The sequence below is a fragment of the Zonotrichia albicollis genome, chromosome 11 (genome assembly GCF_047830755.1).
Source record: "Zonotrichia albicollis isolate bZonAlb1 chromosome 11, bZonAlb1.hap1, whole genome shotgun sequence".
NCBI classification, from domain to species: domain Eukaryota; kingdom Metazoa; phylum Chordata; class Aves; order Passeriformes; family Passerellidae; genus Zonotrichia; species Zonotrichia albicollis.
Window position 1 is genome coordinate 1,870,452 of NC_133829.1, and position 27,307 is coordinate 1,897,758.

General features: G+C 45.5%; 2 protein-coding genes across 3 annotated transcripts in view; one reads left to right on the plus strand and one right to left on the minus strand.

Moving 5' to 3' along the window:
- The first annotated feature begins 101 nt into the window (after positions 1-101).
- On the plus strand, positions 102-3,360 carry SNAPC5 (small nuclear RNA activating complex polypeptide 5). The gene is made up of 3 exons (XM_074549138.1): positions 102-259; positions 1,310-1,399; positions 1,875-3,360. Exons 1-3 carry the CDS (start codon positions 170-172, stop codon positions 1,983-1,985), a joined length of 291 nt encoding a protein of 96 aa, XP_074405239.1. The 5' UTR covers positions 102-169; the 3' UTR covers positions 1,986-3,360.
- A 395-nt stretch (positions 3,361-3,755) lies between these two features.
- Positions 3,756-27,307, minus strand: part of MAP2K1 (mitogen-activated protein kinase kinase 1) — a 33,597-nt gene continuing 10,045 nt past the window's right edge. Inside the window, exons 2-11 of one of the 2 annotated variants that reach the window (XM_005483501.4) lie at positions 24,046-24,256; positions 21,947-22,093; positions 17,573-17,650; positions 17,031-17,082; positions 11,670-11,794; positions 9,413-9,620; positions 7,529-7,593; positions 6,396-6,457; positions 5,517-5,562; positions 3,756-4,669 (exon numbers count right to left, since the gene is read on the minus strand). In XM_005483501.4, the coding sequence (XP_005483558.1) occupies positions 4,556-4,669; positions 5,517-5,562; positions 6,396-6,457; positions 7,529-7,593; positions 9,413-9,620; positions 11,670-11,794; positions 17,031-17,082; positions 17,573-17,650; positions 21,947-22,093; positions 24,046-24,256 (1,108 nt within the window). In that variant the 3' untranslated portion in view covers positions 3,756-4,555. Of the gene's footprint in view, positions 4,670-5,516; positions 5,563-6,395; positions 6,458-7,528; positions 7,594-9,412; positions 9,621-11,669; positions 11,795-17,030; positions 17,083-17,572; positions 17,651-20,649; positions 20,677-21,946; positions 22,094-24,045; positions 24,257-27,307 lie in introns of those variants that run through there. The other variant, XM_074549137.1, reaches the window with a different exon arrangement.

Here is a 27,307-nt window from a genome sequence, read left to right on the forward strand (position 1 = left end):
CGAACTTCCGGGGCGAGGAGGAGGAGGGCGGCGTGGCTGAGGCTGAGCCTGCGGGTGCAGTGACCGGCGGTGGCCACGCGGGGGCGGCTGCGGCGCGGCGCTGTGACGTCAGGCGGGCGGGCCGTGACGTCAGGGGGCGGGGCGGTTGGTTGGTGCCCCGGCGGGGACGATGCTGAGCCGGCTGCAGGAGCTGCGCCGCGAGGAGGAGACGCTGCTGCGGGTCAAGGCGGCGCTGCACGACCAGCTCCGCCGGCTGCGGGTGCGCGGGGACTGCCGGGGCTGCGGGGGCGGCCTGCGAACGGGAACGGGAATGGCGGCGGGGCCGGGCCTGCCCCTCAGCCCTGCGCGGCCGCGGGACGGGCCCTGCGCCCCGCCGGGGCTCGGGGAGGGAGCGGGGAATTGCTCACAGGTGGTCTGGGAAAGGGGGATCCATCTGCCGTGCTCTGAGAGGTAAAGGTGACTGGGTGCGGGGTGTATCTCAAAGAGGTAAATGTAATTGTGTGCAGGGTGCACCTAAATGAGCTGAATGCAATTGTGCAGGGTGCATCTCAAAGAGGTAAATGTAATTGCGAATGTGTGTAGGTATATCTGTTAGAGGTACCTGTAATTGTGAGTGAATATGTACATTAGGAGCTCAATGTGCGAGTGTATGTAGGATATGTCTGTAAGCGGTAAATGTGAGTGTGATGCATGTAGGATACATTAGGAGATAAATGTGAGTGAGCACAGGATACATCTCTAAGAGGTAAATGTGAATGTGTGTAGGGTACATCAAGAGATAAATGTGAGTTTGAGCAGAATACATTGCTAAGAGGTAAATGTGAGTGTATGCATGATACATCAAGAGATAAATGGAGTTGTGAGTATGAGCAGGATACGTCTCTAAGAGGTAAATGTGAGTGCAGGGTTTGCCTTAGCTGAGGGATGGAGAAGGGATAGTTTGAGGAGTGGAACTGAAGACTGCTTGGGTTTAGAGACTCATGCATATCATAATAAAGGAGCTTAGACCAGAATTTAGAGCAGGAGATTTAACAAAGCCTTAACAGGTACCAAAGCCCAGAGTTCCGAGTGGGAAGCGTTAAGCAGGGTCAGGCAGGGGGGTGGGCCGGGGGTGCGGTGCCAGGGCCGGGGTGCGGTGCCAGGGCCGGGATGCGGTGCCACTGTCGGGGGATGGTGCCAGTGCCGGGGGTGCGGTGCCAGTGTCAGGGGATGGGGTGACAGTGCCGGGAGTGCGGTGACAGTGTCAGGATGCGGTGCCAGTGTCAGGGGACGGTGCCAGTGCCGGCAGTGCTCAGTGCGGTCCCTGCAGGTGGAGGAGCTGGCGCTGCAGTCCATGATCAGGGCCGGCGAGGAGAACGTCTCCGTGCCCCTGCCAGCCTTGGCCGAGGACACTCAGCAGGTAAGGGGGTCCCTGGGCTTGGAGGGGGCTCCACAGCTGGCTGGGAGCTGGGTTGGGTTGGGTTGTGCAGCTTCTCATGTCACCTCATTGATGCTTCCCATCACTGCAAAGCTCACTGTACAATGTCAGTTTTGCTGCTGCTGTTTTGAGGGTTTCACCTTTTCCCATCCCCAGAAGCAGCACGGTGTTTCCAGGGGCATTGGGAAATAGCTGTGTGCTGTAGGCTCAGTTCCCCATGTGTTAAATATTCTGTTTAATGCTTGTGACCCCGGGGTGGAGGCACAGGTGCTGCTGCTTTTCATTCAATACCTGGCCAGCCTGGCCCAGGTGCAGCTTTGCCATGGAGAGCAGGGCCTTGTTGCTGTGCTGGGCCCTCAGTTCCAGCTCTGGGATCTTTAATTAACAGTGACTACACAGCTTACATTTTTGTTAGTGATTTGGGAAGTGTTTGGTAATCAGCCCTTTTCTCTGACAGACTCTTGGGCAGATGGACAATGAGGCTGCCATCAATCAAACTGAGTTACACCTCAGTCTTCGGGATGATAAAGAGGAGGAGGAGGAAGAGGAGGAGGAATCTGATTCTTGAGAGATCAGAGATGGTTTTTAATACAGACTCAGGAATTTCTTCTTCATTCATCTGAAACTCACCAAGTGATTTCCATGTTGTGCTGTGTGGGTATGAACTGTTTGACATGTCAGTCGAGGGCAGTGACACTGAACACGGGAACTTCCCAGGCTGGGCACATCTTGACTCAGATGTCGAAAGAATGAAAATCTGCTGCACAAATATGTAGCATAATCCATTCCACATTTGAACCTAATGTAGCTCTTACAACATCTCTGTATGTGGAAGGGAGAAGCAATTGATCAACCAGACCAATTAACATATGCACTAAAAGCAATAACTTGTCTGTTCTCACTTCCTGATGTGAGAAACAAATCCAGGTCCTGGAGCTGCTGCTGCCCCAGTGATAACATCGTAACCTCATTTGCCTAAACTGGCAGTTTAAGATACAGAAAATGAGAAAAGATGTGTCCAGGGCTGTGTGCAGCCTGCAGCTGCTGTGTTCTCAGTTCATGGAGTTACTCCCAGAGGCCTCCCAGTGTCAGCCCAGTTCTGGGCACAGCAGGGACGTCTCTCTGTCCCCCTGGTGCTCTTCAGCTCTGTCCGTCTGTCCCAGAGCAGGACTTTCTACTTCTGCTCCTTCAGAGCAGCAGCAAGGAGCCTTTTATTTGTCCACAAGTTGTAGACTAAGAAATGATCCATGGTGCTTGTACTAAACTAATACTCTTAAATTGCTGTTATTTTATTTTTCTCTCGTTGTAACCTCACAAATCAAGGCCAGGTTGTCTGATTTCATGTGATTCTCAAGGAGGAGCATGAGGACTTTAAGAACTTAGTTATAAATGGAAAGTGATGTGAAATCTCCACAATTCTTGCATTTGGAAAAGTGTCTGGTGTCCTGGGGGTGGTCAGAACTGACATTCAGCCTCCAGTGAATTCCTGCCACTGTTTAATGAGTGTTAATTTGGCTCTTGTTTGGTTTGTACCAATGGAAACCGTTGGGATGTAAATGTGGCTTTATCCTGTACTAAAGACTATTTGGGGTTTGAGGATCCTGAATGTCTTAATGAAGGAATTCAGAACAGGAGTGAAGAGATTGTTAAACAAAGCTTTCCCAAGCATGACAGGTAACAAATCCCTGAAGTCTGAGCCAAAACTGCTGTGGTCAAATAAACCCTGGCAGTGATGTGTGTGAAGAGCCATCCTGGCCTTCTTTGGCACATTTCAACTCCAGAGGGTAATTTTGACTGTTGAAAAATGTTATGTGTGCCCAGCATGGTATGGAGTAGTTTTGATGGATAGAATTGCTGCTGCTTTTGTGAACGAGTGCTTTTGGATTTGAACAGCCCAGTTCTAGTGCATGTTGCAATAAAGTTCTTTTCCTGCTGTCCTTACAGCTGTGCCTGCAGTGCCCAAATTATTGCTGTGGGGGGGGACAAGCCAAAGTGGGAGTTCAGCCTCCCAAACCTGGCTGTGCATTTCTCTAGCAAACAGTAAAAGGCTGGGGTGGGTAAAGCTCAGGAAAGAGTTTAATTTACACCCTCCCAGCTGTCACTTCAGGTCTCACTGCAGCCAGGACAGGCCTGGATTGCCCATGAGTCATTTCTGTGCCAGCCCTTTGATACCTGATCCTTTGGCCATGTGGAAGTTCATGGCCCTCTGATAGGGATTCCTTCTGGGGAAGAATTTCAGGCATTTCCTCATCCCAAGCATCCTTTCAAAGAGCTGAAATTTACAGTGCAGTGACCAGATTAAAAGCCTTGGTCAGGTTTTAAAAAAAGCTTCAAGAAGTTACTTGATAATATATTTATTAAGAGAACCCATTGCTAAACATCTGAGAGAATAAAACAATAAAGGATTTTCATACACTTTTAGACACTAAACACAGTTGTCATGACTCTTTAGGTTAAAAGAAAGCAAAGTGCTTGGATCATTGTCTTGATTCCATAGGACACTTCCAAGAACTAACTTTTAAAAATCAATTAGAAAGACATACATCACTAAATCCAAGGATGATGATATGTTCGAAAAATAAATATAGAAATATGAACAAGTCTACAATTAGAATATTGCCCTGTGCATTCTGAGAAATGCAGAGCTCTTGCCTTCTTCACCTGCAAAGAGAGAGAGATCTCTAGACAACAGCAAAATTGGAGCCTAACTTTTGGGAACAGCTGGGCAGCAGCAAAGCATGCTCACAGACAGGCTCGGAGCATCCCGATCCCGAGCCCAGGAGCTCGGGGAAAGCATGATTGAAGTACCAACGATTTACAAAGAGTCTTGAGAAGGTTCAGACAAGCCAGGGCCCAACCCCCCCTGCCCCAGTGATATTTTCATTAAGAAAGAATATCCATAATCACCTAAAATCAGCAAGCACTGGAACTTACACAGCTTACATTTGGTCAGTGAACGACGGAACCCGGAACGATACCAATTAGTTTAGGACGAGATTTAAAACCGTTTTGGCACATGCTATCAAGACATTCTTCCTCAAGAGGTGAAATACATGTTGGAACAGGTACAAGCTGAGGAGAGAGGACCAGGAGAGCGTGGTTGTCACCAGAGGTACAGTCCAGGAGCTGGCCCCGGGCTCAGACGCCGGCGGCATGTGTGGGGGTGCTGGGCTGGTTAAGGCCGATGGTGGAGCAGAGCCACCCCGCAAAATCCACCTCCTCCGCCTCGGATCTCTTGATGAAAGCATGGATCTGGGCACAGGAGAACAGGGTCAGGGTGCCAGCCCTCAGGCTGATCAGGGGCAGCCCTCAGGAGCACCACAAATCCACCTGGAGCAACCCAGCTGTGACACTTCACAGAGCACGTGGAGAAATCCCTCAGAAAGGCAGCAGCCAGCAGCAGGCAAAGTGTCCCAGAGCAATCCTGCCAGTGCCTCTGGATGTGGCTCAGGCACTCAGGGTAATACTCTGGAAAGTGTCTGCCTGGGCACTAAAAGGCTTTTTTGTAATATAAAGAGTCTCTCTGCATTTTGCACCATTATTGTGCAGCAGGGTCAGGGAAAACCTGCAGTACAACTGAAGTGCTGGCATTACACTTAAAACCATAAAAAGATGCACTGAGACTGATCTGGTTATTTCACACAGAGAAAAATGCAGGATGTGTGCTGAGTTCTACAGACTTTGCCAGACAAAGCTGGTAAAAAAGTGACAAATCTTGTGTTTCACAACAGATGATTAAAAGTGTATTTAATTAGTCCATATGGTATGTGGAGCTTTATTCTTTTGTCCTCCTAAAAGTATTAATCAATACTTTATTATTAACTAATAGAGTCAAGAGAGAATTCTTCTGGTAATTAATTCTGATTATCAACTGGCAGACTCCACAACCCACCAGGCTTTGGTCTCCTTGCCAGTCCCTGTTGTAGGAGGTGTCAGACCTGCAGCCCTTGGGCTGTAGCTCAGAAAAGCTGCTCCTGCCCAAGCTGAGCTGCTCATGGGCCACCAGCCATGGAGCCACTGCTCTGACCTGCTCTGGGCCCCTGGGAATCCAGCCTGCCTGGGAAAGGGCTCTGAGACCAAATTAAAAACCTTCACTCACCATCAGCTGCTTCAAGTCGGCTCTCTCAGCAGGATTCTTAATTAAACTGGGAAAACACAAAGTGGTGCACAAGTTACACTCCATTATCTTTTAAAACAAGGCTCCAGTTGTGTCCTGTTGGTTGGACTGCTCTGATGACAGCACTCAGTAAATGCCAGGTGCCTCTCAGACAGAGATGGGAGCCTGCAGTTCCCTTCTGTGGGTTCCACAGCTCCAGGTAAAAAATCCTGAGTTGTCTGAGACTGATAAGTGTGTAAACCAAGCTGGGGAAACAAATCCCATTTCAACTAAAACAACATGAACCCCTTTATCCCTCACGTTTCTTTGCCCCACGTCTCCTCAAGTTCAGGATCAAGTAGAGCTATTGCATGACTGTCCTTCCTTTTGGAAGCTGTAAATAGAGATATTTGATAAATAAACATCTGAACTGCAATGAGCTGCCCCCTTGGCACTGGTTCACCACTGAGGTGCAGCTGGGGCAGTGAGAGATGGGGAATGGCTGCTGGGATGGAGGTGTGGGCTCAGGGGCAGGAAAAGCACCCAGAGCCTGCAGGACTGAGCAGCCCAAGGCCCAGCTCTGCAGGGGAGGTGCCTGAGCCCTGCAGAACTCTCTGTGCTGGGGTCACTCCCTAAGGCCTGCTCTGAGCTGCACAAATTGAGGGCTGAAGAGGGGAATATCCCCCAGCCTTGGGGTTCCTTGGATGCACCTGCTGCCTGTGAGGTAATTAACACCCAAACAGGATTGATTATGCTGATTGCAATCCTTCCATTTGCCCTGGCCTGGAGCAGGGACTCTGACTGCCAAGGGCCTGACAGACAAAGCTGAGCCCTGAGTGTCCCTCTGCCACTCAGCACACAGAAAATAGAGAAAATACTCACCATTTGTTAACAAAATCTTGAAATTCAGAACCAAAGACACCATTGGGCAGTTTTGGAGGTGGCTGTAATAAATAAATACATTTTTAAAATCAGCAATCATTCAGCATAATGTTACAGTGTGGCACAGTTAAATGTCCCAATCTGAGCAAAGCTGTGCAAGCCTGGCTGATCTGGGTTATTACTCTAAACCAGACTTTCCCTGGTATGGGTGGGTTTTGTTGGGTTTTGGTTGGTTGGTTTTTCTGTTTTCTCCACACACACACCTGGATGGGGTGAGCACAGCCTCAGCTCTCATTAAGGAAGGCTCAGAGCACTAATTAGCACCCTGTCATTCCCCACAGTGCTGAGGGAAGATGCCCTGCACATCATTAGTCCATAATCCTTTGGATGTCAGTTTTCTGTCCCTGGCAATGAGTTTGTTCACGCTCTGAATTCGGACAGAATTATGACAAATAAAGAAGGGGGACTGCATAAACCTGCACATCATTGCCTCACCCTCAGGCCACAGGCTCAGGGTAAGTTCCCATCCTTACACTGAGTTCATTTTATGCACAGGGCAGACAAGGCCTGCACCCCTCCCTGACTGCAGCACAGCTGCTGAGGGAGCAGCTCCTGCTGAAAAAGTCTGTGCTAAATCAGAGGTGGCACAAGAAAATATTGCCAAACTCTGAATTACTGCAGCTTTTCAGCCCAAACTGACCCTTCAGGGGTGCTGCAATACAGGACCACAGCAGCTGCAGTGATTCAATGCAGCTCCATCCCCAGAGGCAGTGCTGGCAGATTGGGGTTTATATAATATGCAAAACAGATTTGTAATCTGAGAGAATTGTGCAAGCAGATGAGTTACAGAAGCAATTTATCAATTTATCATGGCACAGGCAATGCAGGGACCCAGACACCAACTGTGCCTTTCCAATGGGTGAGCTGGACAGTTGTCAATAATTCATCCAGCTGGAACAATTGTTATCCAGCTGCTCCAAATGACAGTAACATGAGCATGCTTTTTGCTTTGAAAGAGAAGAGAATTGTGACTGTCATGAGGCTAAACCAGACCAAACAGCACCAACCCCAAATTCCAGGATGCTTTCAGAGTTTACAGCTGTGAATTGCAGATTTTTAAGTTTATAAATTACCTCATTGACGATGTAATCCAGGAGCTCAAAGATTGCCATTGGGGGTCTGCTGTCTGATCCATAGGCTGGGAGGAAATGGGAGAGAAATTGGAGAAACTGGGATCAGTGTCACTCTGAATCCATGGCTTTAGGAAACCCAGGCCTGACACTTCTGGCACCCAGCAGATTTACAGGGAAAAGGTGCAACAGGGAAATGCTTTCATGCAAGGAGACATTTCCAGGTCTGACCCAAAGCATTCACTTCACTGGGATCACCCTGCTGCACTGGGATCAGCATCTTGGAGAAAACCAGAGCACCTGACTGGGATCTCAGAATGGAGGTTGATTTTTTTATCAGTTTTTTTATCAGATTATGAAATCTGAAGGTTGTGAGTTTGATCCTCACACAGGGCACCACTTTGTGGAGTTTTGGGGTTTTTTTGTTAAGGTTGGGATTAAATGTGTGACATGGTGTTTCGTGTTCAGACTCAGATGTTCATTAGTTCTTATCTATATTATAGTCTCACAAATTGTGAGTTTCACAGAACTTAACAAAACTAAAAATGGAGTTGTAGCCTTCTCTCTACAAGGCTTTTTAAGGACAAACTGTCTAATTAGGAAATGACACTTCAATCAATTTTACTTTTAACCTAATAACTAACTACTTGTGGCTCACAATGTGGACTTTTTATCCAGTTACACAAAACCACTCAAACCCATGGAGAAGGAGGCGAAGAAGAAGGACCAGCTTCTGCCCTAAAACTTCCATCTTGTTTTATATGTATCTTTTATATCTTGTTTTATTCTATCTATATCTATATAGTTATAATATATATCTTGTTTATATATATATCTTTTATATCTTGTTTTGTTATATCTTGTTATATTCTAAAACCTTAAACTCTAGGTTTTTTAGAAATTTCTATCCAAATTGCACACCCACAATCCCAGTTCTATCATTCCACTTGGGAAGCCTTCTCCAGGGCCCCAGGTCGATGCAGCGTTCTCCTGTGGGTCAGTGCCTGGCAGCACAGAAATCTGAAATGCTCACAGCCAGGGTTCCAAAGACACCCTTGGGCAGTTTTGAGCAGCCCCATCTCAGTGCTGGGGCTGCTCACAAGAGCCACCACCCAAAGGTCTCTGGTGCTCTGCTCCCACAGGCTCCTCACAGTGAAGCTGAGCCAGGTGCCCAACACACCCCTGATTTGCAGAAGCTCAAACCCCCCCGATGCTGTGGTGTGTTCTTAAGTTTGTTAGTTTGCTCCCCCCATTTTCTGTATTACTTCCTGCTGCTACCCTGCCAGTTAAGTTGCTATGGAAATGAAACTGCTCCTCCCTTGGTTTCTCTTATAAAGTGAAAGTTGTTTCCTCCTTAGACTCAGTCAATCACTCCTTTTCTCCTCCCAGGTTTCGAGAATTTTCTTTTCTCTGGGAGTTATGGTTGGCTGTAGCCCTGGAGCCCCTCCTATGATTTATAACAGTTGGTTACTTTAGTATATCAGTTATGTTTCGTACCTCCAAATATGTATTTCTATTGGATAGCCGGGTTTCCCTGCCTTCTTCCCCCCTTTTCCCTTAAAACCCTCTCCCGCCCCCTGTTCGGGGCCATTTGCTGGGTGTTTCCCCTCCTTGTTGGTTCTTCTGTAATAAACCCACAGTTTACCCCCAGCAAGTGGTCGCCTCCTGATTCGTCTCTCACCGCGCTGCTCCGAGCTATCCCCCAGCTCAGCCCGAGGCCAAGCCGCCGAGGGGGGCTGGCTTTGGATGCACAGGGGCCCTGGCCTGCGCCCCTCACCAGATAGCCGGATCCAGGGCCGTTCTCGCCCCCGCGCACCCCTGTGCAGCCCAGGATGAGTTAAAAGCCCCTTGAAGGTGTCAGGAAGCCAGGGAGGGGTTGTGACTCACAGCTCATGGGCCGGCCGGGCGCTCTCTGCCGGGGCGAGGTCTCTGTGACGGGAGAATCTCCCTCCACGGGGCAGCCAAACATCAGCTCCAGCTCCTTGGAGTCAGGAGGGGGAATGGGGTACCTGCCAATGGCCATCTCCACCAGGGACAGCCCCATGCTCCAGATGTCAGACTGCACCGAGTAGTGAGTGCCCTGCAGCCTCTCGGGCTGCAAAACACACGGAGGGGAGGGAAGGAGAGGCAGCTCTGTGACAAGGAGGTACCAAAAATGACATTCTGCAATAACCTGCATCAATCAAAGCATGAAACCCCAACTTATTAGCACAGCATGCTCAAATGAGTGACTTCCTGGTATTTTCCTGGAGTTCCCCAAACATTGCAGCACTGCAAACAAGTGTGAGACTCTCCAGGAATTATTCTCTTATGTGTTGTTTGATTTCTTTGGCACAAATCTAGTGGAACTCTTACACAAGGCTCTGCAGGCAAAACCTATTTTGTATTGTCTTTAGGGGATTCACACAATGTAAAGATATTTAGGTATGGGATATTTTGGTCAGTTGAATCATGATCAGAATTTTGACTGACTATTGCAGTCCCACTGCTCCACAGATGCTCAGTTCTGAGCAGTGTATCCACATCCTGCTGCTGCCAAACCAGCACACGAGTGCTGCACCAACTCCTTTTGCTTCATTTCTGCACCTGCTTTGTCAGTCTATGAATGGTTCCTGAAATTATTAATTCATTGCTCTTCTTCACCCTTAAATCCATTTTTACTAAGAGTTCTCAAAGAAAACATTCACTTTTCTGTACTCTTTTAAAAAAATCAAGCTCATATTTTACCAAAATGGTGCAGATTCTTCTGATATCATGCACATATTGGAAAAATACATATGCAATTTGAAACTCCCTCTCAGAGAATGTGAGAATGCAGTAAAGCCTCTTCCTTCTGCCATAAGGGGGTGATAGTTTTGTTTAATTTGTTTTGTAGCATTTACTGAGATGATATTTGAGTTTTCTCCAGTTTCCCCCCTCAGTCAGTTCCAAAGCCACCTGGACAAGCTACACAACTGCTGGACAGCAATAGAAATGTCCAAATCCCAAGATTTTCATAAAATGTAAGTGTAAAGGAAGGTGGGTGGATGAGAAAGAGCAGGAAACAGAGAGAGCACTTGTTATATAAATATAAATATCATTAAAATCTAGAAATCTGTTCAAGTTAAACAGTGTTGTTTTTCCACACCTCCCTGTGGTAAAAAGGGATGTTTGCATGTAATAATTCTGTATGGTTTTGTGTGTATAGATGTGTGTCAAGGGAGCTACTGCAAGAGAAGATCCCTCAGACACCACCAGGACAAAATCCCCCTCGTGGCTTGGTCTGTGATGCCAGAGAGCAAAGTGAAACCCCCCAGGTAAAACCCTCAGCCTGTAAAAAGAACAAACTGAAGGCAGAGAGCACTTGGCTCCCATCCCTGCTCCTGAGGAGCCAGGGCAAGGCAGGAGCATGGCTGGGCTGAGCTGTGGGTTTGGTTTTGCTCATTAGCAACAGCCCCCAGAGGTGAGAACTTCACCCCAGGCTGGTTTCAGGTGTGTCACCAAGAGAAATGGCACAGAGGCAGTGCAGGGCTCCTGCTGAACAGAGCCAGCACTAAAGCCTTTCCCTGTAAGCCCAAGCCCACAGAGCTCTGACCCTCCAGCCAGAGCTGGGAACAGGAGCAGCAGCTCACAGTGAGCTGCAAAGGGTGTGAGAATGAGAGAGCTGCTACTGCCACGAGCTGGGGCTGCAATCACACAGAGAGCTCCTCTGGAAAGAGCTTCCAAGGTGTTCCTCATGCCCAGAAACACAGAACAGCCTGGAACAGCCCCACATTAACTCCCTGCCCTCTGCCAGGATCTCTGTGCTTTGCCTGCAGAGCCAGCCCAGCAAGTGCTGGATGGGAAGAGAACCCAAGGAAAACAAAATAAACTGGGCTTTTCTGAGAGACAACCCCCAAAGGCAACAACTGGCTGGGTTCTGCAGGGCAGACACAGCCCCAGCTCTTCCACAAGGTTATAAATATTCCAAGGTTTTGGCTTTTCCTGCAACAGCTCTTTCCCCCCCCCACACACACAATCTGATGTGACACCAGAATATTCCTGGAATGCAGGAGGAGCTGAACCAGGAACAGCAACAGTTGGTTCTTGTTTGATCACCAGAACTGGGACAACTCAAGCCAAACAAAGCCAGAGCTGTGTAATGTGGATTTAGATCTGTACTTACAGACATGTAGGAGCGTGTGCCAACAAAGGAGTTTGCCATGGAATCTATCAGCTGCCCACTGACACCAAAGTCACAAAGCTTGATTTCACCTCTAGAGTTTACCAAAATGTTGGATGGTTTAACATCTGGAAAAAAAAAACAACAATGGATGATTTAGGAGATAAAACAGGAAATCTGGCAATGCAAGGTGAGAATGTGAATTCTCATGTGAATTCTCATGTGCCTCCCTTTGCTTCCCTTCTGTGACACAATTCTGGCCCTCCTCTGGCAATAATCAGAGATTTGGGTCCCTCCCAGGTCCACCTCACAGACTCTCTATTTAACCACGGATAAATAAAAAGAAATATTCAAAGTCACACATGCAGAAAAGGTTGTCAGCTTTTTGATTTCACACTATTTGATTTCACCCTATTTCCTGGCTTTTAAGTATTAGGTTTGAGCATCCACATCCTCCTTGCAGAAAAATGGTCTCCTTTCAGATAAATAAGTGTACAACAGTGTAACTCCTCCTGAATGATGATGCTGTGCCTAGAAATGATCAATAAAGAGGCCCTACATATTTATTTCACAAAGGTCAATGAATTACAGCAGCCTCACTGTCATTCCTCCATATCTACATAGGCATAAATCATCTTATGGCCAAACACTCCCTGCAGTGGGATCTTGCTCTCTGGGTTTGGTTGGGGTTTTTTGGGGTGGTGGTCTTGGGTTTGTTTGTTGGTTTAGATTTGAATTTTGGTGGTTTTTTTTTTTTTTTAAGCTCTGAAAAAATTATTTTCCTATTATTGAAAATGTGTATTTAAAATAATTGGAAGTTGTTTTTTTTTTCCTGTGACAGAGCCCCCTCATGATTTTGAATTCATCACTGTTGCTAAATGGAAATTTAATAAGGGTCACTGGTAGCTTAGCAACTAATAACAGCTCTTTGTGAATGCAAAGGTACAGGGAACAAGTGTTTAGTGTTTCTTTATAGCTGCAAGGAGGTTTTTCACTGTATCTCACTGCTTAGCTGGTCATTTCCAACCCATCATCAAAATAAGCAACCAACAGCCCACACTGGCAGAGTAATGCTGCAGCAAAAAGGGAACTGGGAAATTGTTTTGAAGAAAGAGAATCATGATTTCACTTCAGAGCAGACTCAGAACTCTACAGGCTGTCACATTTTCCTGTGCTTTTCACTTTTAAGCACAGATCCATCCCAGGAGCTGCCCTTTGGCTGGGATGTGCCTGGGAGGAGGACACTGAGGTGACAAAGATCTCCATGCAGGTTTGGCCTCGCTGAGCAAGATCTATGGGGAGGGGAAAATAAAACAATTCCAGCTGTCCCTCCCAGCTCCTTTTGAGGAGTGACACCAAGTTTGGATAATTATCTACTTGGGGAAACTGTGGCTCCATGTTTTTGCCCCTTTCCAGGCAAGTGAAATGCCCAGGCACAGTTTCCTGCTCTGATGTGTGGATGGAAAATGCAGGCAGGTATTTTGTGTGTGCTGCTTTCAATTGCCCAGCCCTGGGGAGGATCTGTGCTGGGCACAGAGCTGCACCTGCTGCAGGCTCTGCCTGCTGAGACCTCCCCACATCCTTCCCTGTGCAAAGGCTGGATCCAGGCTGGAGCCCCACCTACCAGCCTGAAACTCCAGCAGGAGCTAAAAACAACCCAGCCCAGAGCCCAAGCAGAGATTAGAGATCTGCACCCAAAGCTCTGTGCAAAAGCTTGGAAAGGTGGAAAAAACAGTTTGCAAAACACACTGGGAGCACAGCAGAGCCTGAGCCACAGCCAGGTTTGTGCTGCTCACCAATGCACAGCTACAAACTCAAAACAAAGATGTACATCCTCACTTTCATCTCTAGAGTTCAATGATTCTTCATAATTAAACGGCAAAGAGAAAATCATTACCACTGCACCACCAGTGCCAAACAATTCTCTTTATGAGCATGCTCAAGTCTCAGACTCCCCCTGGTCTCCTGAAGGTTTCCCCTGTCCCCTCAGTGTTTCTGCAGTGGCAATGCCACCCTGCAGCTCTCAGAGCAGCACAGCCCCATCTCCTCTCTGCATTCCTGCACAAAGCTTCTCCTCCCTGGAGTATTTTCATTTTCCACACAAGGCACCCCATGTGATCAGTGTGATGTTTGGAAGGCTGCTGCATTTCCACCCCTCTAAATGTAGCACCTATTCTATTTTCACTCCAGAGCCTCTGAGCACTTGAGCAGTTTCTCTGGAAACCAGAGATTTGTATTGCCAGAGGAACAGGAATGCCAAGGCATCCTGCAAAATGTATGCTGGAACTTGCAAGGAGCAGACAAAAGGAACACAAAGCGTGTTATGTAAGCACTTCAGCTTTAAAGAAAGTGGAAGATATTTTATATACCATCCCAGACAAGCCCGGAAGAGAATTCCAGAGAAGTCCTTTCCCAGGGGGATGGATTTATGGCACTGCAAAGGGAGCTGGTAACACAGAGAAGTTTCCAGAACGCCTGATCATCTCTGTGAGAGGTTCCTTCCTCTGCTCTGCCCTCAGGCTCACTCTGAAAGGTGGCCCTGGGGTTGTCACAACCCCTTCAGCCAGAATTCACTCTGTACCAGATACATGTGAGCAGAGAGGTGTCCTGCAGCACATTTTTGGGATCTCCCAACCAGTTCCCATTTGCCAAGGCAGGATCTCACAAGAATCTTCTGGAACAGAGCAGTGACACTGCCCTGAGCTGCTGCCTCCAGCTGGGTTCAAAACCTTCCCCAGCACAAGGAGAGACCTTCCAGAGAGGATTCAACCCCAGACAGCACCGCAGATATCTTTACTTAACAGAACAGAAGGGATTATTGAAATATCCAGCACAGTTGTGCTCCTCATCCCCTCCTGTCCTGTGCCTTGGATCCCACCAGTTGAACTTCCAGAGGTTTTGTGATTTCATTCCTGTCTGCTCAGAGAGGACCAGAGCACAAAGCACAGTGCCCCACATGGGCAAACCCTCTAGAAAAGAACTGTATTCTCCTCTAGAAAATAACTGTATTCTCCTCTAGAAAAGAACTGTACTTTCCTCTAGAAAAGAACTACTTTCTCCTCTAGAAAAGAACTGTATTCTCCTCCAGAAAATAACTGTATTCTCCTCTAGAAAAGAACTGTGTTTCCCATTCCTGCTCTACTAAGCCCCAAACCTTCTCCCGTGAGCTGTCTGCAATGACAAATGAACACTTTTCCCCAGTCCAGGACACAGCTGGGCATGGAAGCAGTTTGAGTTAAATATTCCAAACTTGCTGATACGGCCACACAAGTAATAATAAATTCCTCCCTGCAAATGAGTTCTCACAAGCCCGGCTGTCTTCAGATTTAGGAACAGATTTTTTGGCCCTTTGTTGCTATGTTCTCATGTTTAACAGCGATGTCTCTTCATTTTTAAATCACCCACTCTCCCCACAGCATAACTCCAATAAATCCTGCTGAAAACAAGCCCACCAAGTGCACACATTTTCCCCAGGGAGGGATGAGTGAAAACAAACAGCCCATGTGAGATGCTGTTCTCACCTTGTCAGAGCAGGAGAGAAAGCAAAGCACAGAAATCTCCGATTATTAGAGCTGTGTATAAAATAATGCTGACACAGTTACAGGAAAAGTGCTTTTAGCAGCACTGTGTATCTCAGCTGGGATCCAAGGCAGAGCAGAAGCAGTTTTTCACCTGCATTCCAGCCTTCACAAGGGGACACAAGGAATGCACAAGGTCAGGGCACAGACAGACTCACGGACAGCAGCGAGGGCAGAAGCTGCAAGTTTGGCTCTGGCTGTCCAGAGAAGGGAGAAGCACTCACTGCTCTGATTGATTTTCCTCTGAGCTGCCAGCACTGGCCATGATCAACCCCCAAAATGTCATTCTGGCTCCCCCTTTATCAGACAGCACAGATGTGATGTGACCACAGAGCAGCCTCTGCAAGGAGGGCACAAGGTCAGCAATTGCTGCTGCTGTCAGAGCACACAGGAGGGAAACTGGGCTGGAAAACAAAATCCAGCATGTGGACATGGAGCTGGGCACTGCAGGGCACCCTCAAGCCAGAACAGCTGGAAGCAATGCAAAGAGGAATTTCTGATTTGTGCTGCTCCATGAACCTGCAGTGCAATCTCTGACCTAGCAACCACTGTGAGGTTAAGCTGCACTTAAACAAGATCAGGAGGCCTTCACTTTGGATTTATCAGATTTACAGATGGTAAAACTGAAAATAAATAAATAAAATCTGCTGTCTCAGCTGAGCAAGATCAACCTAAAAAAAACCCCAAGCAACCAAGATAGTAACAACCCACTGGTGTGGCTGACTTGAGGACAAGATGCAGCAGGAACTCCACCAGGGTGCCCTAAAATAAGGTGATCTCTTTCCCTGGAGTCCTTATGCTCTGAACACAGACAAATGGCTTTGAAACTGTCACCAGAAATGTTTAGAGTCTCCCTCCAACCTCCCTGCTCCACAAGAGAGCTATATTTGTTTAAAAAAAACCCCACAATCCAGGAATGTGTGATAAACACAACTTCATGTGTAAGGTGATCCTACAACAGCTTGTGCAAGCTGGGATTGCTGATTCCTCTTGTTGGTCTGGGCAACAAATGTAGATTCAGACATGCATTAATGTTTGCTGCAGATATTTTATCATCTGAACATTCTCCTGTGGCCCAAGGCTGCCCAGCAGCTGCTGTGGTCTGCACACAGGGCACCAGCACTGCCCAGCTCCACCTTCACAGCACAAAAATGGATTTATTACTGCACCAAGGGTCATCCTTCTTTAATGGAACATGCAACAGAGTAATGGAGGAGCTGGATTTTAAAAAGCACAACTAAAAGCAGAAAATAATTTCATACTTCTATTCTAAAGTAACTAAAGACCCAGGAGAAGCAACACTCCCATTCTACACAGCTTCACCATGGTTTTTAATTGTTTTAAAGTATGCAAAGGATGCAGTTCTGCATGATAGCTCTCAATAAACAGCATGTGAATGTAAGACAGATGGGAAAGAAGTGACTTTCTTTTAAAAGTTTTCATGGCAATGACTATTGAACAGCCAAATGAAATTTAGCTCAGAGGTTTTCACTGCAGTCAGTCTCAAACACAGACAAGCTCTGTGTGCACATAAAATGCAAGAACAGCAGTTCAAGCATGGATTACAAACCCAGATAAGCTGCAGGAAGACAGAAGTTGAAGACACCTGATAGTCATGGGAAGACAGTTGGATTTAAAACAAAAAGTTTGCCTTACACTGCCCAAGAAAAGCCCTTTGAACCAAAGTCATATGGAACCACAAAGAACCAAGCACAGAAAAAAAGAGGCATTTTAATGAAATTAAAATTATACTCTAGGAAAGTTACAACAAAAACTTTTATCTCACCTCTGTGCATTATTTTATGCTTTTCTCTCAGATATGTGAGTCCTTTTATTACCTAGAGACAAATGAAAAAGAAATTAATTTAGGAAGCAGAAGAGAGAGTTGAATGCTTTATCTGCACAAGAATTCCAAATGCATGCAGCTGAACAGAAACCCCAAAATGCAATCACTGCCAATCAACACTGAGTTTTCATTTGCCCCTCCAGCTCAGACTAGAAAAATGAAAAACAAACCCAACCCCTTCCTGGGAGTTCTGTGTACAGAGAACTTTGTACACATTCCTGCTGCAGAATGCAGAGGAAAAGGTAACACTGAAAAACGAGGAAGTGTTAATTCAGCTCTCATCCAGAAACATCAACTGATCCAAAGGCAGCAACTCCAAGCACACAGCCCAGAACGTGTTACTCATCCCAGTGCCCACAGCTACCACGTACAAAGAGAAACTGGAAAATGAAAAAGCACACTGAAAACCCTGGGAATATTCCCTCCTCCCCATCCCCGGGATGTGGCAGTGCCAGCCCAGGGTGCCACCCCTGCCCACTCACCGCAATGCTGACTTTGCCCAGGATCTGCTCCGGAATCCTCCCAGCCTTTTTCAGCACTTGATCCAAGGAGCCACCATCCTAACAAGAAATACTTCAACAGTCAAACTTGAATCAAATTGCTCTGAAATATTTTAAGCAGGGCTGTAAATTGAAGCCTTAATTTGTTTAAAAAAAAAACCAAGTTGCTCTTTATGTTTGCTTTAACATTGTCGTGGTGCAAATCTGAAATAAATAAATCACTCTTCAGGAGGAATCAGTCAGGTTTGTTTATTTTAAATAAACATTTGGCCACTAACAACATCCACTCAAATAAACACTGCACACAATGCTCTCCCATGGTTTGGACCTCCTTAAGGCAGCACAGTCCACAAACAGTGGACTGGAAGGATTTCCCAGGTTTCTGTCATTTTCAGCCCAATGCATTTTTTTCTTGTCACAGCCATCCACCATGACCCTCCTCCTCCAGAGACAGAAAGAAAAGATTTTATTGATCCTGATCATGGGGCTGAAAACTCATCGTGCTGGAAGAGACCCCAGGATGATGAGAGAGCCCAGACCCCTGTCCCAGCCTGGTCCTGGCCAGCAGGAGCTGCCTCTGCCCCTTCTGCAGCTCCAGGGCGACTCTTGCAAGGATGCTTTGGCACAGAAAGAACCAAAACAGGGAGAAAATGGTTTGAAGGTTCCCTGGTAAGCCATGGCCTTGTTTATTAGATTAAATAAACTGCCTGCATGCACACACACCCCCAGCAAAGGCAAATATATCCCACTGTTGCTAAGAGCTGTTCAAAAGGAAAACTGGGAAAAATGCTGTTTATTTTTAGCAACTGATTCAACAATAGACTTGTGCATAAGGTCTGGATTCTCTGGAGTGCAGAACATACAACCAAAGAAGAAACTGAAAAGTTATTTTTCCAATTTAAAACCATATCCTGTTGTCTGGATCAGCACTGGATAACTCCCAATACTTGCCATAAAGATCTAATTGGAGTAATGAATTGCCTTCTGCCTTAACCTCCCCTTTGGAAGTTCCCATCAACATTTACACATGGTGAAAGCAAAAAAAAAAACTGGAACACAAAGGTTTATTATTTGAGGACTAAAACCTACAACTCTTATGAGAAGGGAAGTATATAAATACTTATCTGATCACGTAACTTTGTAAAAAACACACCCACACACACCACACTTGATTAAAAATACACCAGCAAAAAAAAAATATCTCTAGAAATCTCTTGTTAAAGCAGTCTGAATTTCTGGACAGCTGTCTCTGCTGATACACTGGTATATTAACCATAATTTTGTTACAGAAAATGCCTTTTTCCCCTTCCCTGAGGAGCAGCTCTGATCCAGGACAAGGCTGGACACAATTCAGCTGCCTTGTCTTGGCTGCAGCCTTCAGTGTCTTGCAGGAGCTGCCTCCAACCCTGTTAAATACCTGCTGCTAAGCAAAGTTAGGCATTGATCTTGAATTTAGGTACCTAAAAATATCAAACACTCAAGTTCCATGCCCGTTCCACCTCCAACTTTTTGTTCGTAATCCTACTTCGGTTTTGTAACCCACTGCTAAAAATAAGATTTCTGAGTGGTAACAACTGAAAAAAAAAGGACCACAGTGGAGATTTTCATCCAATCTTTTACCCAAAAAGAGACCAAAAAGTTCTGCCAATGATCTGCATTAAGCTTAATGCTAAATCAAGATTATAATAATAAATTATGACTATAATAGTAGTATAATAATGATAATATAATAGCATAATAATAACATAAATTAAGACTATGATAATCCACCTCTCTTTTGATTTCATAACTTATTGATCAGCTGTTCTATGTGTAAAATGTTGTATCCAGTCTGGCTTGCACCAGATTCAGCACTGAGCCACCAGATTTCACCCTGTCTTTCTTTAAATTGAAAATGTTTGCTGTCAGGCATAATATTCCCTGTCAGATATATTATTCCCTGCTTAGGAACCTACAAACCCTAATTGCTGCTGGTGATTTTCTCATTGACAAATAAATTGAGGCTCTTTAGGCCTTTTATTTCTCCTCTGGAATGTGGCAACACACAGGCTCCTTCAGCAACTGCAGCTGTGCACATCTGTGACATTTAACATATCCTCCAGCAATGCCCAGACAGTTTTTCACCACAATTTTTCCTATTTTTCACTCTTCTCTTCAATGTTGAGAGCTGGATTTGCCCTTCCCAGCAGGAATTAGGATTTTGGGGGTGCACACCTTCCCCTGGGCTCCCACATGCTGGAGCCTGCATGGTGAGCACTTGTTCCTAAGCAACCATCGATTCCTTCTCCAAATTCTGAGGGACCACAGAAGCAGTGCAACAATCACATGCACTTTCCAGAAAAAATACAGCTTCTCTCCAAAGAAACAGCTCCTTTCAGGGGAAAAAATAAAGAGGTCTTTGGCTGCATTGTGCTCTGTGTTGTTAAAAACCTCCACCAAGTGAGGCAACAAATTCGACTGTCCCTTAATTACAGAAAATTTACTTTTCATGTTTTGAGTCCATATGGCTGCAGAAAGGCAAACAGATGTCGAGAAGAATGTGTACTTTGTATTAAAATGAAACACGGTGAAAAATATTTTTTTGGCATTAAAAAAGTTGTGTAAGATCCCTCTGGGCTTGCTCACTATTGTTCATGTTTGCATTTTCTGTAACATTTAAAAAAGGGACAAAATACGGATTTATATAAAAAAAGGGAAAAAATAGAATCTGCACAGCTGCAGTATCAGTGATCTGGTTCATTCTGCAGAAAAAACAAAGCTCAACCCCAGTCAGAACAAGTGTTTAAGTAGCAGGACTGGGTAAATATTTTTAAATACAACAAAAGGACAAAAAGGAAGCAATTGGGAAGCTACATTTGTGCAGGGCAGACACTGGAGAAGGGGATGAAACATCTCCCATCAATCCCAACCTCTGATTTGCAGAGTTAATCCAAACCACATCTTCAGAGGAGCAGAGAACCTGGGTAACAGCAGTGCTGGTGGCACTGAGGGTCTGCAGGAAGGCTCAGGGAATAACCCCAGGGGAAAACTCCCAGGAAATAAATTTTCTGAGCACCCACCATGTGCTCCATGCAGGTGGAGGCGATACCTCAGCTTTCAGCTTTTCTATTTTTCCCATTCTGTGCTGCTTTAGTGTGTGGGTCTGGGTTCACATGAGGGATGCTGAGCTCTGTGCACAGAGCAGGGACACAAAACAATCCCTGCCCCAGCTGGCACCAAGCACAAATGCCCCAAATCTCAGCCCAGAGCACAAACCCCGTGGGCTGCAGAGAGAAAAACAAGCAGGGTGGGACTGCCTGGGCTAAGCTGGGATGGGACAATGAACTGCAAGGTGCAAATGGAGCAGAGCTGATCCCAGGGACAGAGCCCGTGCCCCTCGTGCATTTTGGGGCCATTTTGGTTCATCTTGGGTGCAGCCCTGGCTGGGCTCTGGTGCTGCCCAAGGTGCATCCATGGAGGAGATGCTGGGAATGAATCCCTGCTTTGTTCTGGAGCTCTGCCCAGCTCTGCTCCAGCTCAGCCTGCCCAAGGCACCAGAGATCTCCCATCAGTGATAACCCACTGCTGGCACTCACCACGTGCTTTATGCACATCTCCCGTCAGTGATAACCCATTGCTGGCACTCACCATGTGCTCCATGCACATCTCCCATCAGTGATAACCCACTGCTGGCACTCACCATGTGCTCCATGCACATCTCCCGTCAGTGATAACCCACTGCTGGCACTCACCACGTGCTCCATGTACATCTCCCGTCAGTGATAACCCACTGCTGGCACTCACCACGTGCTCCATGTACATCTCCCGTCAGTGATAACCCACTGCTGGCACTCACCACGTGCTCCATGCACATCTCCCATCAGTGATAACCCACTGCTGGCACTCACCACGTGCTCCATGCACATCTCCCATCAGTGATAACCCACTGCTGGCACTCACTGTGCGCTCCATGCACATTTCCCATCAGTGATAACCCACTGCTGGCACTCACCACGTGCTCCATGCACATCTCCCATCAGTGATAACCCACTGCTGGCACTCACCATGTGCTCCATGCACATCTCCCATCAGTGATAACCCACTGCTGGCACTCACCACGTGTTCCATGCACATCTCCCATCAGTGATAACCCACTGCTGGCACTCACCATGTGCTCCATGCACATCTCCCATCAGTGATAACCCATTGCTGGCACTCACCATGTGCTCCATGCAGATCTCCCATCAGTGAATAACCCACTGCTGGCACTCACCGTGTGCTCCATGGAGATCTCCCATCAGTGATAACCCACTGCTGGCACTCACCACGTGCTCCATGCACATCTCCCATCAGTGATAACCCACTGCTGGCACTCACCATGTGCTCCATGCAGATGGAGATCTCCCCATCACTGTAGAAGGCTCCATAGAAGCCCACGATGTAGGGGGAGTTGCACTCGTGCAGCACCTGCAGCTCCCGGATGATCTGGTTGCGGATGGCTGGCTTGATCTCCAGGTGGATTAACTGCAAAAGAAACCCACTCAATGAAACCAAATCCACTCTTCAGGAGTGATTTGTGCCTTTCAGAGAGGTGTTTAACACCTGGAAGGCCCTGAGATGTCCTGATCTCAGAGCTGACTCTGCTCTGAGCACCTCATGACCTCCAGAGGCCCTTTCCAACCTGAATTATGTTACAATTTAACTGTAAAATAATCCCTCCTTGCTTTCCTAGTGTGTGGGAAATGGATTTGCAGAGAGTTCTTAAAGCTTGACAGAAGGTTTGAATAGTACGTACTTGTATGCAAACTGATGTATGTAATTTATATGTAAAAGCTGATAGGTTAAGAAACTTATATAATGTATTGTAAATTAGAAATAATTATAATATTGTACTGTAATTAAGAAATAGTTGGCTTCTGATTGTGATGCTGTGAATTATAACATCTGTATTGTCTCATCCCTCACATGAGACTGAAAATGGAATAAAAGTTTTTAAAACAACTCTCAGTTGCCCCATCTTTGGGTAAGAAAAGGGCAAAATCCAACACTGGTGGCCAAGGGAAAACACTACAACACAGCACCCAGGAAAAGGCAGGAATTCCATCCTCTTTTCACAAAATACTTCTCCAGCAGAAACTTTTTGTTGCAGCACACTTCCTTAGGGAAATGTGTCAAAGATGCACTGACTCAGAGGCAGCTGCTGAAAATTGCCTGTCCAGGTGTTTGTAAAGCATTAGTGGAAGGAATGAGCTGAAGCTCCATTAAAAACTCCCCAGTACCTTTTCCATAGCAGACTGTTTATCCCATAAAACACAATGTGTTCCCTATGAGAAAGGAAAGATTATGGAGAGAGAACTATGGAAATGAAATTTTGGTTAATAAATGGAAGAAAAATCACAATTCAGCAAACATCTCAGTTGCATCAAATATTAATGAACTGGGGTAAAATGTCCTGTTAAACCCACAGCAGGTGAAAAACCAAAAATCAATTAAATTGATTCAGTTCAAGAAAACCTCAGTGACTTGTGCATTTTGTAATTCTCACATCTCAGAACTGGGCATTTTCCTTTGTTTCTCCCCAAACTGCCAGTGTCCTCAGCATAGTTTATTCTTAGCACATGCACATTTTCCTTTAGTTTTGCTGAACACAATGCTGTCCCCTACTTAAAAAGAAACACCTTAAAAATAAAATTATTTTTATACTATCTTTTAAAGAAGTCTTCAACTTCTCAATCAAAAAAAGGGAAGTTCCCAGTGTAGTAAAACAATGGGACCTGGGATGAGTGCTCTGTTCCCAGGGATACTGACAGGAAGTGAAAGCTCCTCATGTAAACTAAATGAGAATTAAAACATCAAGCTATTTCAGTCACAAAAAAAATAAATCTCAGTTCTCTTGCAAACTAGGTCACAACTGCTCCAGGTTGTAAAGCATGAAAAATACTCTCAGAGAAGGAAAAATCCCTTCCTGCCCAGAAACTGCATCCCAGGATGGAACTACAGAACAAACTCCAATGCATTCCTTCATTCCCATTTTTCTGAATTCTCCTCTTCTCCAGTCTCATCCAGAGCTCCTTTCTGCTGTGGGCCTGTGAAGGAAGCTCTTCAGACAGGTGATACCTTTTCCATTCCTCTAAATTTACTGCCCAGAATACAGAATATTGCCACTTTTGTCGAATTGATAATTTCCAGTAATTTTTTAGGCCTCCTGCTCCTGAGTGGGAGAGGAAAAGGAGGAACAAATGCCAATCCTTTCATTACTAACACGTGTGACACTACTGAAAAACTGGGATGCTCATGTAGGATGAGGAAATGCAACATTTCCTGCTGATGGGAACACATCCCCTTCTCTGAAAGCTGGCAATAAATAGTGATTTCTGTGTGTCATCACCAATTATTTCTCTAAATAAATTCCCTGTATTTCAGAGACAACATCCCCTATAAACACCATCCCAGGCTGTTCTTTCTGCCCCCCTCACCTTTCTGGCCATTATGAGGCCGGAGGGTTTGTGAGACACCTTGAAGACCACGCCACCATTGCCTGCTCCCAGCTCGCTGATCTTCTCAAAGTCATCATCCTTCAGCTCGCCAACCTTCTGTTTCTGGGTGAGGAACGCCTCCAGGCGCTTCCGCTGCTGCTCATCCAGCTCCAGCTCCTCCAGCTTCTTCTGCAGGGCCTCCAGGTTTGTCCTGCAGGGAGACAAGGGCAGGCCTGAGCAGAGCTGTGAGGGGACAGAGCTCAGAGTGAAACCACCCCATCTCTGCACCTGCTGTTCAGAAACACCCAACCTGCACAGTCACCCCTGTGGGATGTGAGATGTGTTGCTGCACCTCTGATTCAAATAAACTGTGTTTTATTATTTTATCCCAGATAAAACAATGACAAACTCAAGATCCCCACCTCCCCATCGCTGAGGTCCTGCCCCTCAGGCATGCTGAGTTTCACCAGCTCCACGAGTGGTTCATGACTCTGCACTTCTGCTCAGAGAGAGCTCCTGAATCACGGCACTCCACGCTATTTTTAGCTGTGTGTTTTCAAGGTTGTGTTGTAATTTCCTCCTGAGTTTGCCTAAATGTTTTATTGACTGATTTCCACAGCACTGTATAACCAACAATTCATTCAGAAGTTTCTAATTTAGTTATCAGTAAGAAGTCATCAAGCCCAGGCAAACACACCCAAAACAAAGTCACTGGGAATGTGAAAGTCTTTGGCCCCAAAGGTTTAAAGCTTACTTTAATTTTGTTTAAGGACATATCTGCTGGAAACCTCATTTTAACATGAGGATTCAAGTTTTTAATCAACACAAATAGAAAACCAAAACTTTATGCAGGAGTTTAAGTTTGGAACTCCAGACACAAGTTCAGTGTTCCATGAACATTTTAACAACTTCCTATGGAAATGCTTCATTCCAACATCACAACTAAAGGCTCCTGTAAAATTCCCTGCCTCCAACCGCAACAATAAGTTGCTGCAAGAGTAAATATTTAACAGCAAGAACCTGTTTTGCTTCACCAAATTTATGCAATGTTCCCAGGGAATCCAGTGTTGCTAGGATGAAGAATTTGAGGAAGATAATTTATTTCTTCAGAATTATGAAGAACGGGACTACTTTCCTTTAGAAAAAAATTAAATTTCATCAATGATCAAAACTATTTCTATTCACCACTTCATAAAATGTTCACTCTGAAAATCTGTTGTACAAAGGGACATCCTCACAGCCAGTGAGGAGCTGGTCAGCTGAGGGGATGCATGACTACTACCACAACTTAAAAATCAAGTATCTTCAAAATCAAGTATCTTCACCAAAGCAAAATTTTTTTATACTATCTTTTAAAGAGAAACATCACTTCTGTCCTCATACCATATTTTATACCTGTATAATCACACACCAATAATCCTGGAGTATCCCCACTGAAAAATCCCCCAGCTAGATAAACGTGGCTTACACAAACATCCAAGTTAATCTGTGTTACTGCCTCTGTTTTAAAGAGGAATCATTAAGAAAGAAACACATTTTTGAAATCCAGAAATGCATAACTGAGTGATTAATCCCTGGATTATTTTTCCCCCATCAGATGTGCCCAGTGAAGCAAACAAATTCCAGGCTGGAGTCAAAGTGAGGTGTGTCTTTCCTAACACACCTGAATCAGCTTTTCTTACACCATGAGCACGGGAGAAAAGCTGAGGCAAAGCCAAGCACCCCTCACTTTCCTGCAATAAACTCCAAAACAATAAATGCTGCACACAAACTCCATGTTTTACCCTGGAAAATGACTGTTGTGAGAAGACAGAACTCAAATCTTCATTATCATTTACAGGTTTTGAGAAGAAACTTGCTGTCATTTTAAGGATTGCTGAATAAGGCTGGGTTGTCCATTTGAAATTTAAAAAAAAAAACCCAACTAGAGACACAGAAACAGGATGCACCAAGGCTTTCCTTGCTGTGCTTTGAAGAAAACAACTATTCAGTTTTTCTCTCAGGCAGAAGGGGTTTTGGCTTTGGAGACAACACAGAGATGCTTGAGCACATGACTTGGAGCAGACAGACTGCTGGTGTGAGGGAACAAACAACTGTCCTGCTGATGCTTTAGAACAAAAATACTTGCTAGGATAGCACTTATCACATCTATTTAGTCTAATGTTTGTCTGGATAAAGTTAATTTTTTTATAAGTTGCCTGCTTCAATCTAAATTAACTTGGCATTCACTTAAAAGAGACATTTTCTTACTCGAAATTATGAATTATTGCTGGGGTCCCTGCTTGAATACAAGTCAAGAGGTTCCAAAAGCTCTCCAAGATGGGAAAGTGTTGATTTCATGAATTTCAGCACCTCAGGTTTCCCCACCATGTGTGGCCACCAGTAAAATCACCAGAATGTTCTAAACTCTAATTTCATTACTTGCAGTGATGAGCAATGAAGTTCTCAGATTTTCAGGACCAATTCTCTAACTGTAAAGTGAATTAATCTGAAAGATATGAACCCAACAAACGCATTGTCAGAATCACTGTTCAGAGTGTAACCACCACCATCTCCAGTTACCTTTATGAGAAGAACAGAACTATAATAACTAAATGTCAGGCATCAGGAAACAATTGATTTTTTTCATTCTGCTTCTTTGCTCGAAGGACTGAATATTAATCAATTTAAAATGCAGATAGGTAAATAGAAGGTGCATTTTTGTAATCTAAATTGGTGGTGTGACCTCCTCAGAGTGTTTCCATGAGGCAGCACTTTGGAAGTTTCAGTTTTTAACTCCAACTACAGCAAGAACACTCCCCTGACTGGTACCTGGGACTGTCACCTGGGCCAGGTAAAAGCATCACAGAGAGTTCCAAAGCACAGAGAAACAGCTGGAAAAGTAAATCATTACACAGGAAGTCTTACAAACTGAATGAAACCAGCACATCCAGAATACAGAAGAGGGACTACAGTTCATCACCAGGCACCACAAAAATGTTCAGGAACTTTGGCAGCTAAAATAGCAACATGCTGCTGTGCAAGTGTCTGCCTCCAGAAAGAGCACCGGGAGTCACTTAATCTTGTATAAAACTTTTATTCAGAGACAAAGATTCCCATTAAAATTCATCCCCATTACCTGCTGCAGTCCTGGGGCTGTGTTTTTCACTGTCAAGGCCCCATGGCTTTGCCAGGGATCCATCAAAGCAGGAAATCATCAAAGCAGCTGAGGGCTCCACGGTGCCAAGCGCTGCTCTGAGGCAATAGGTGATCATTTCATTTA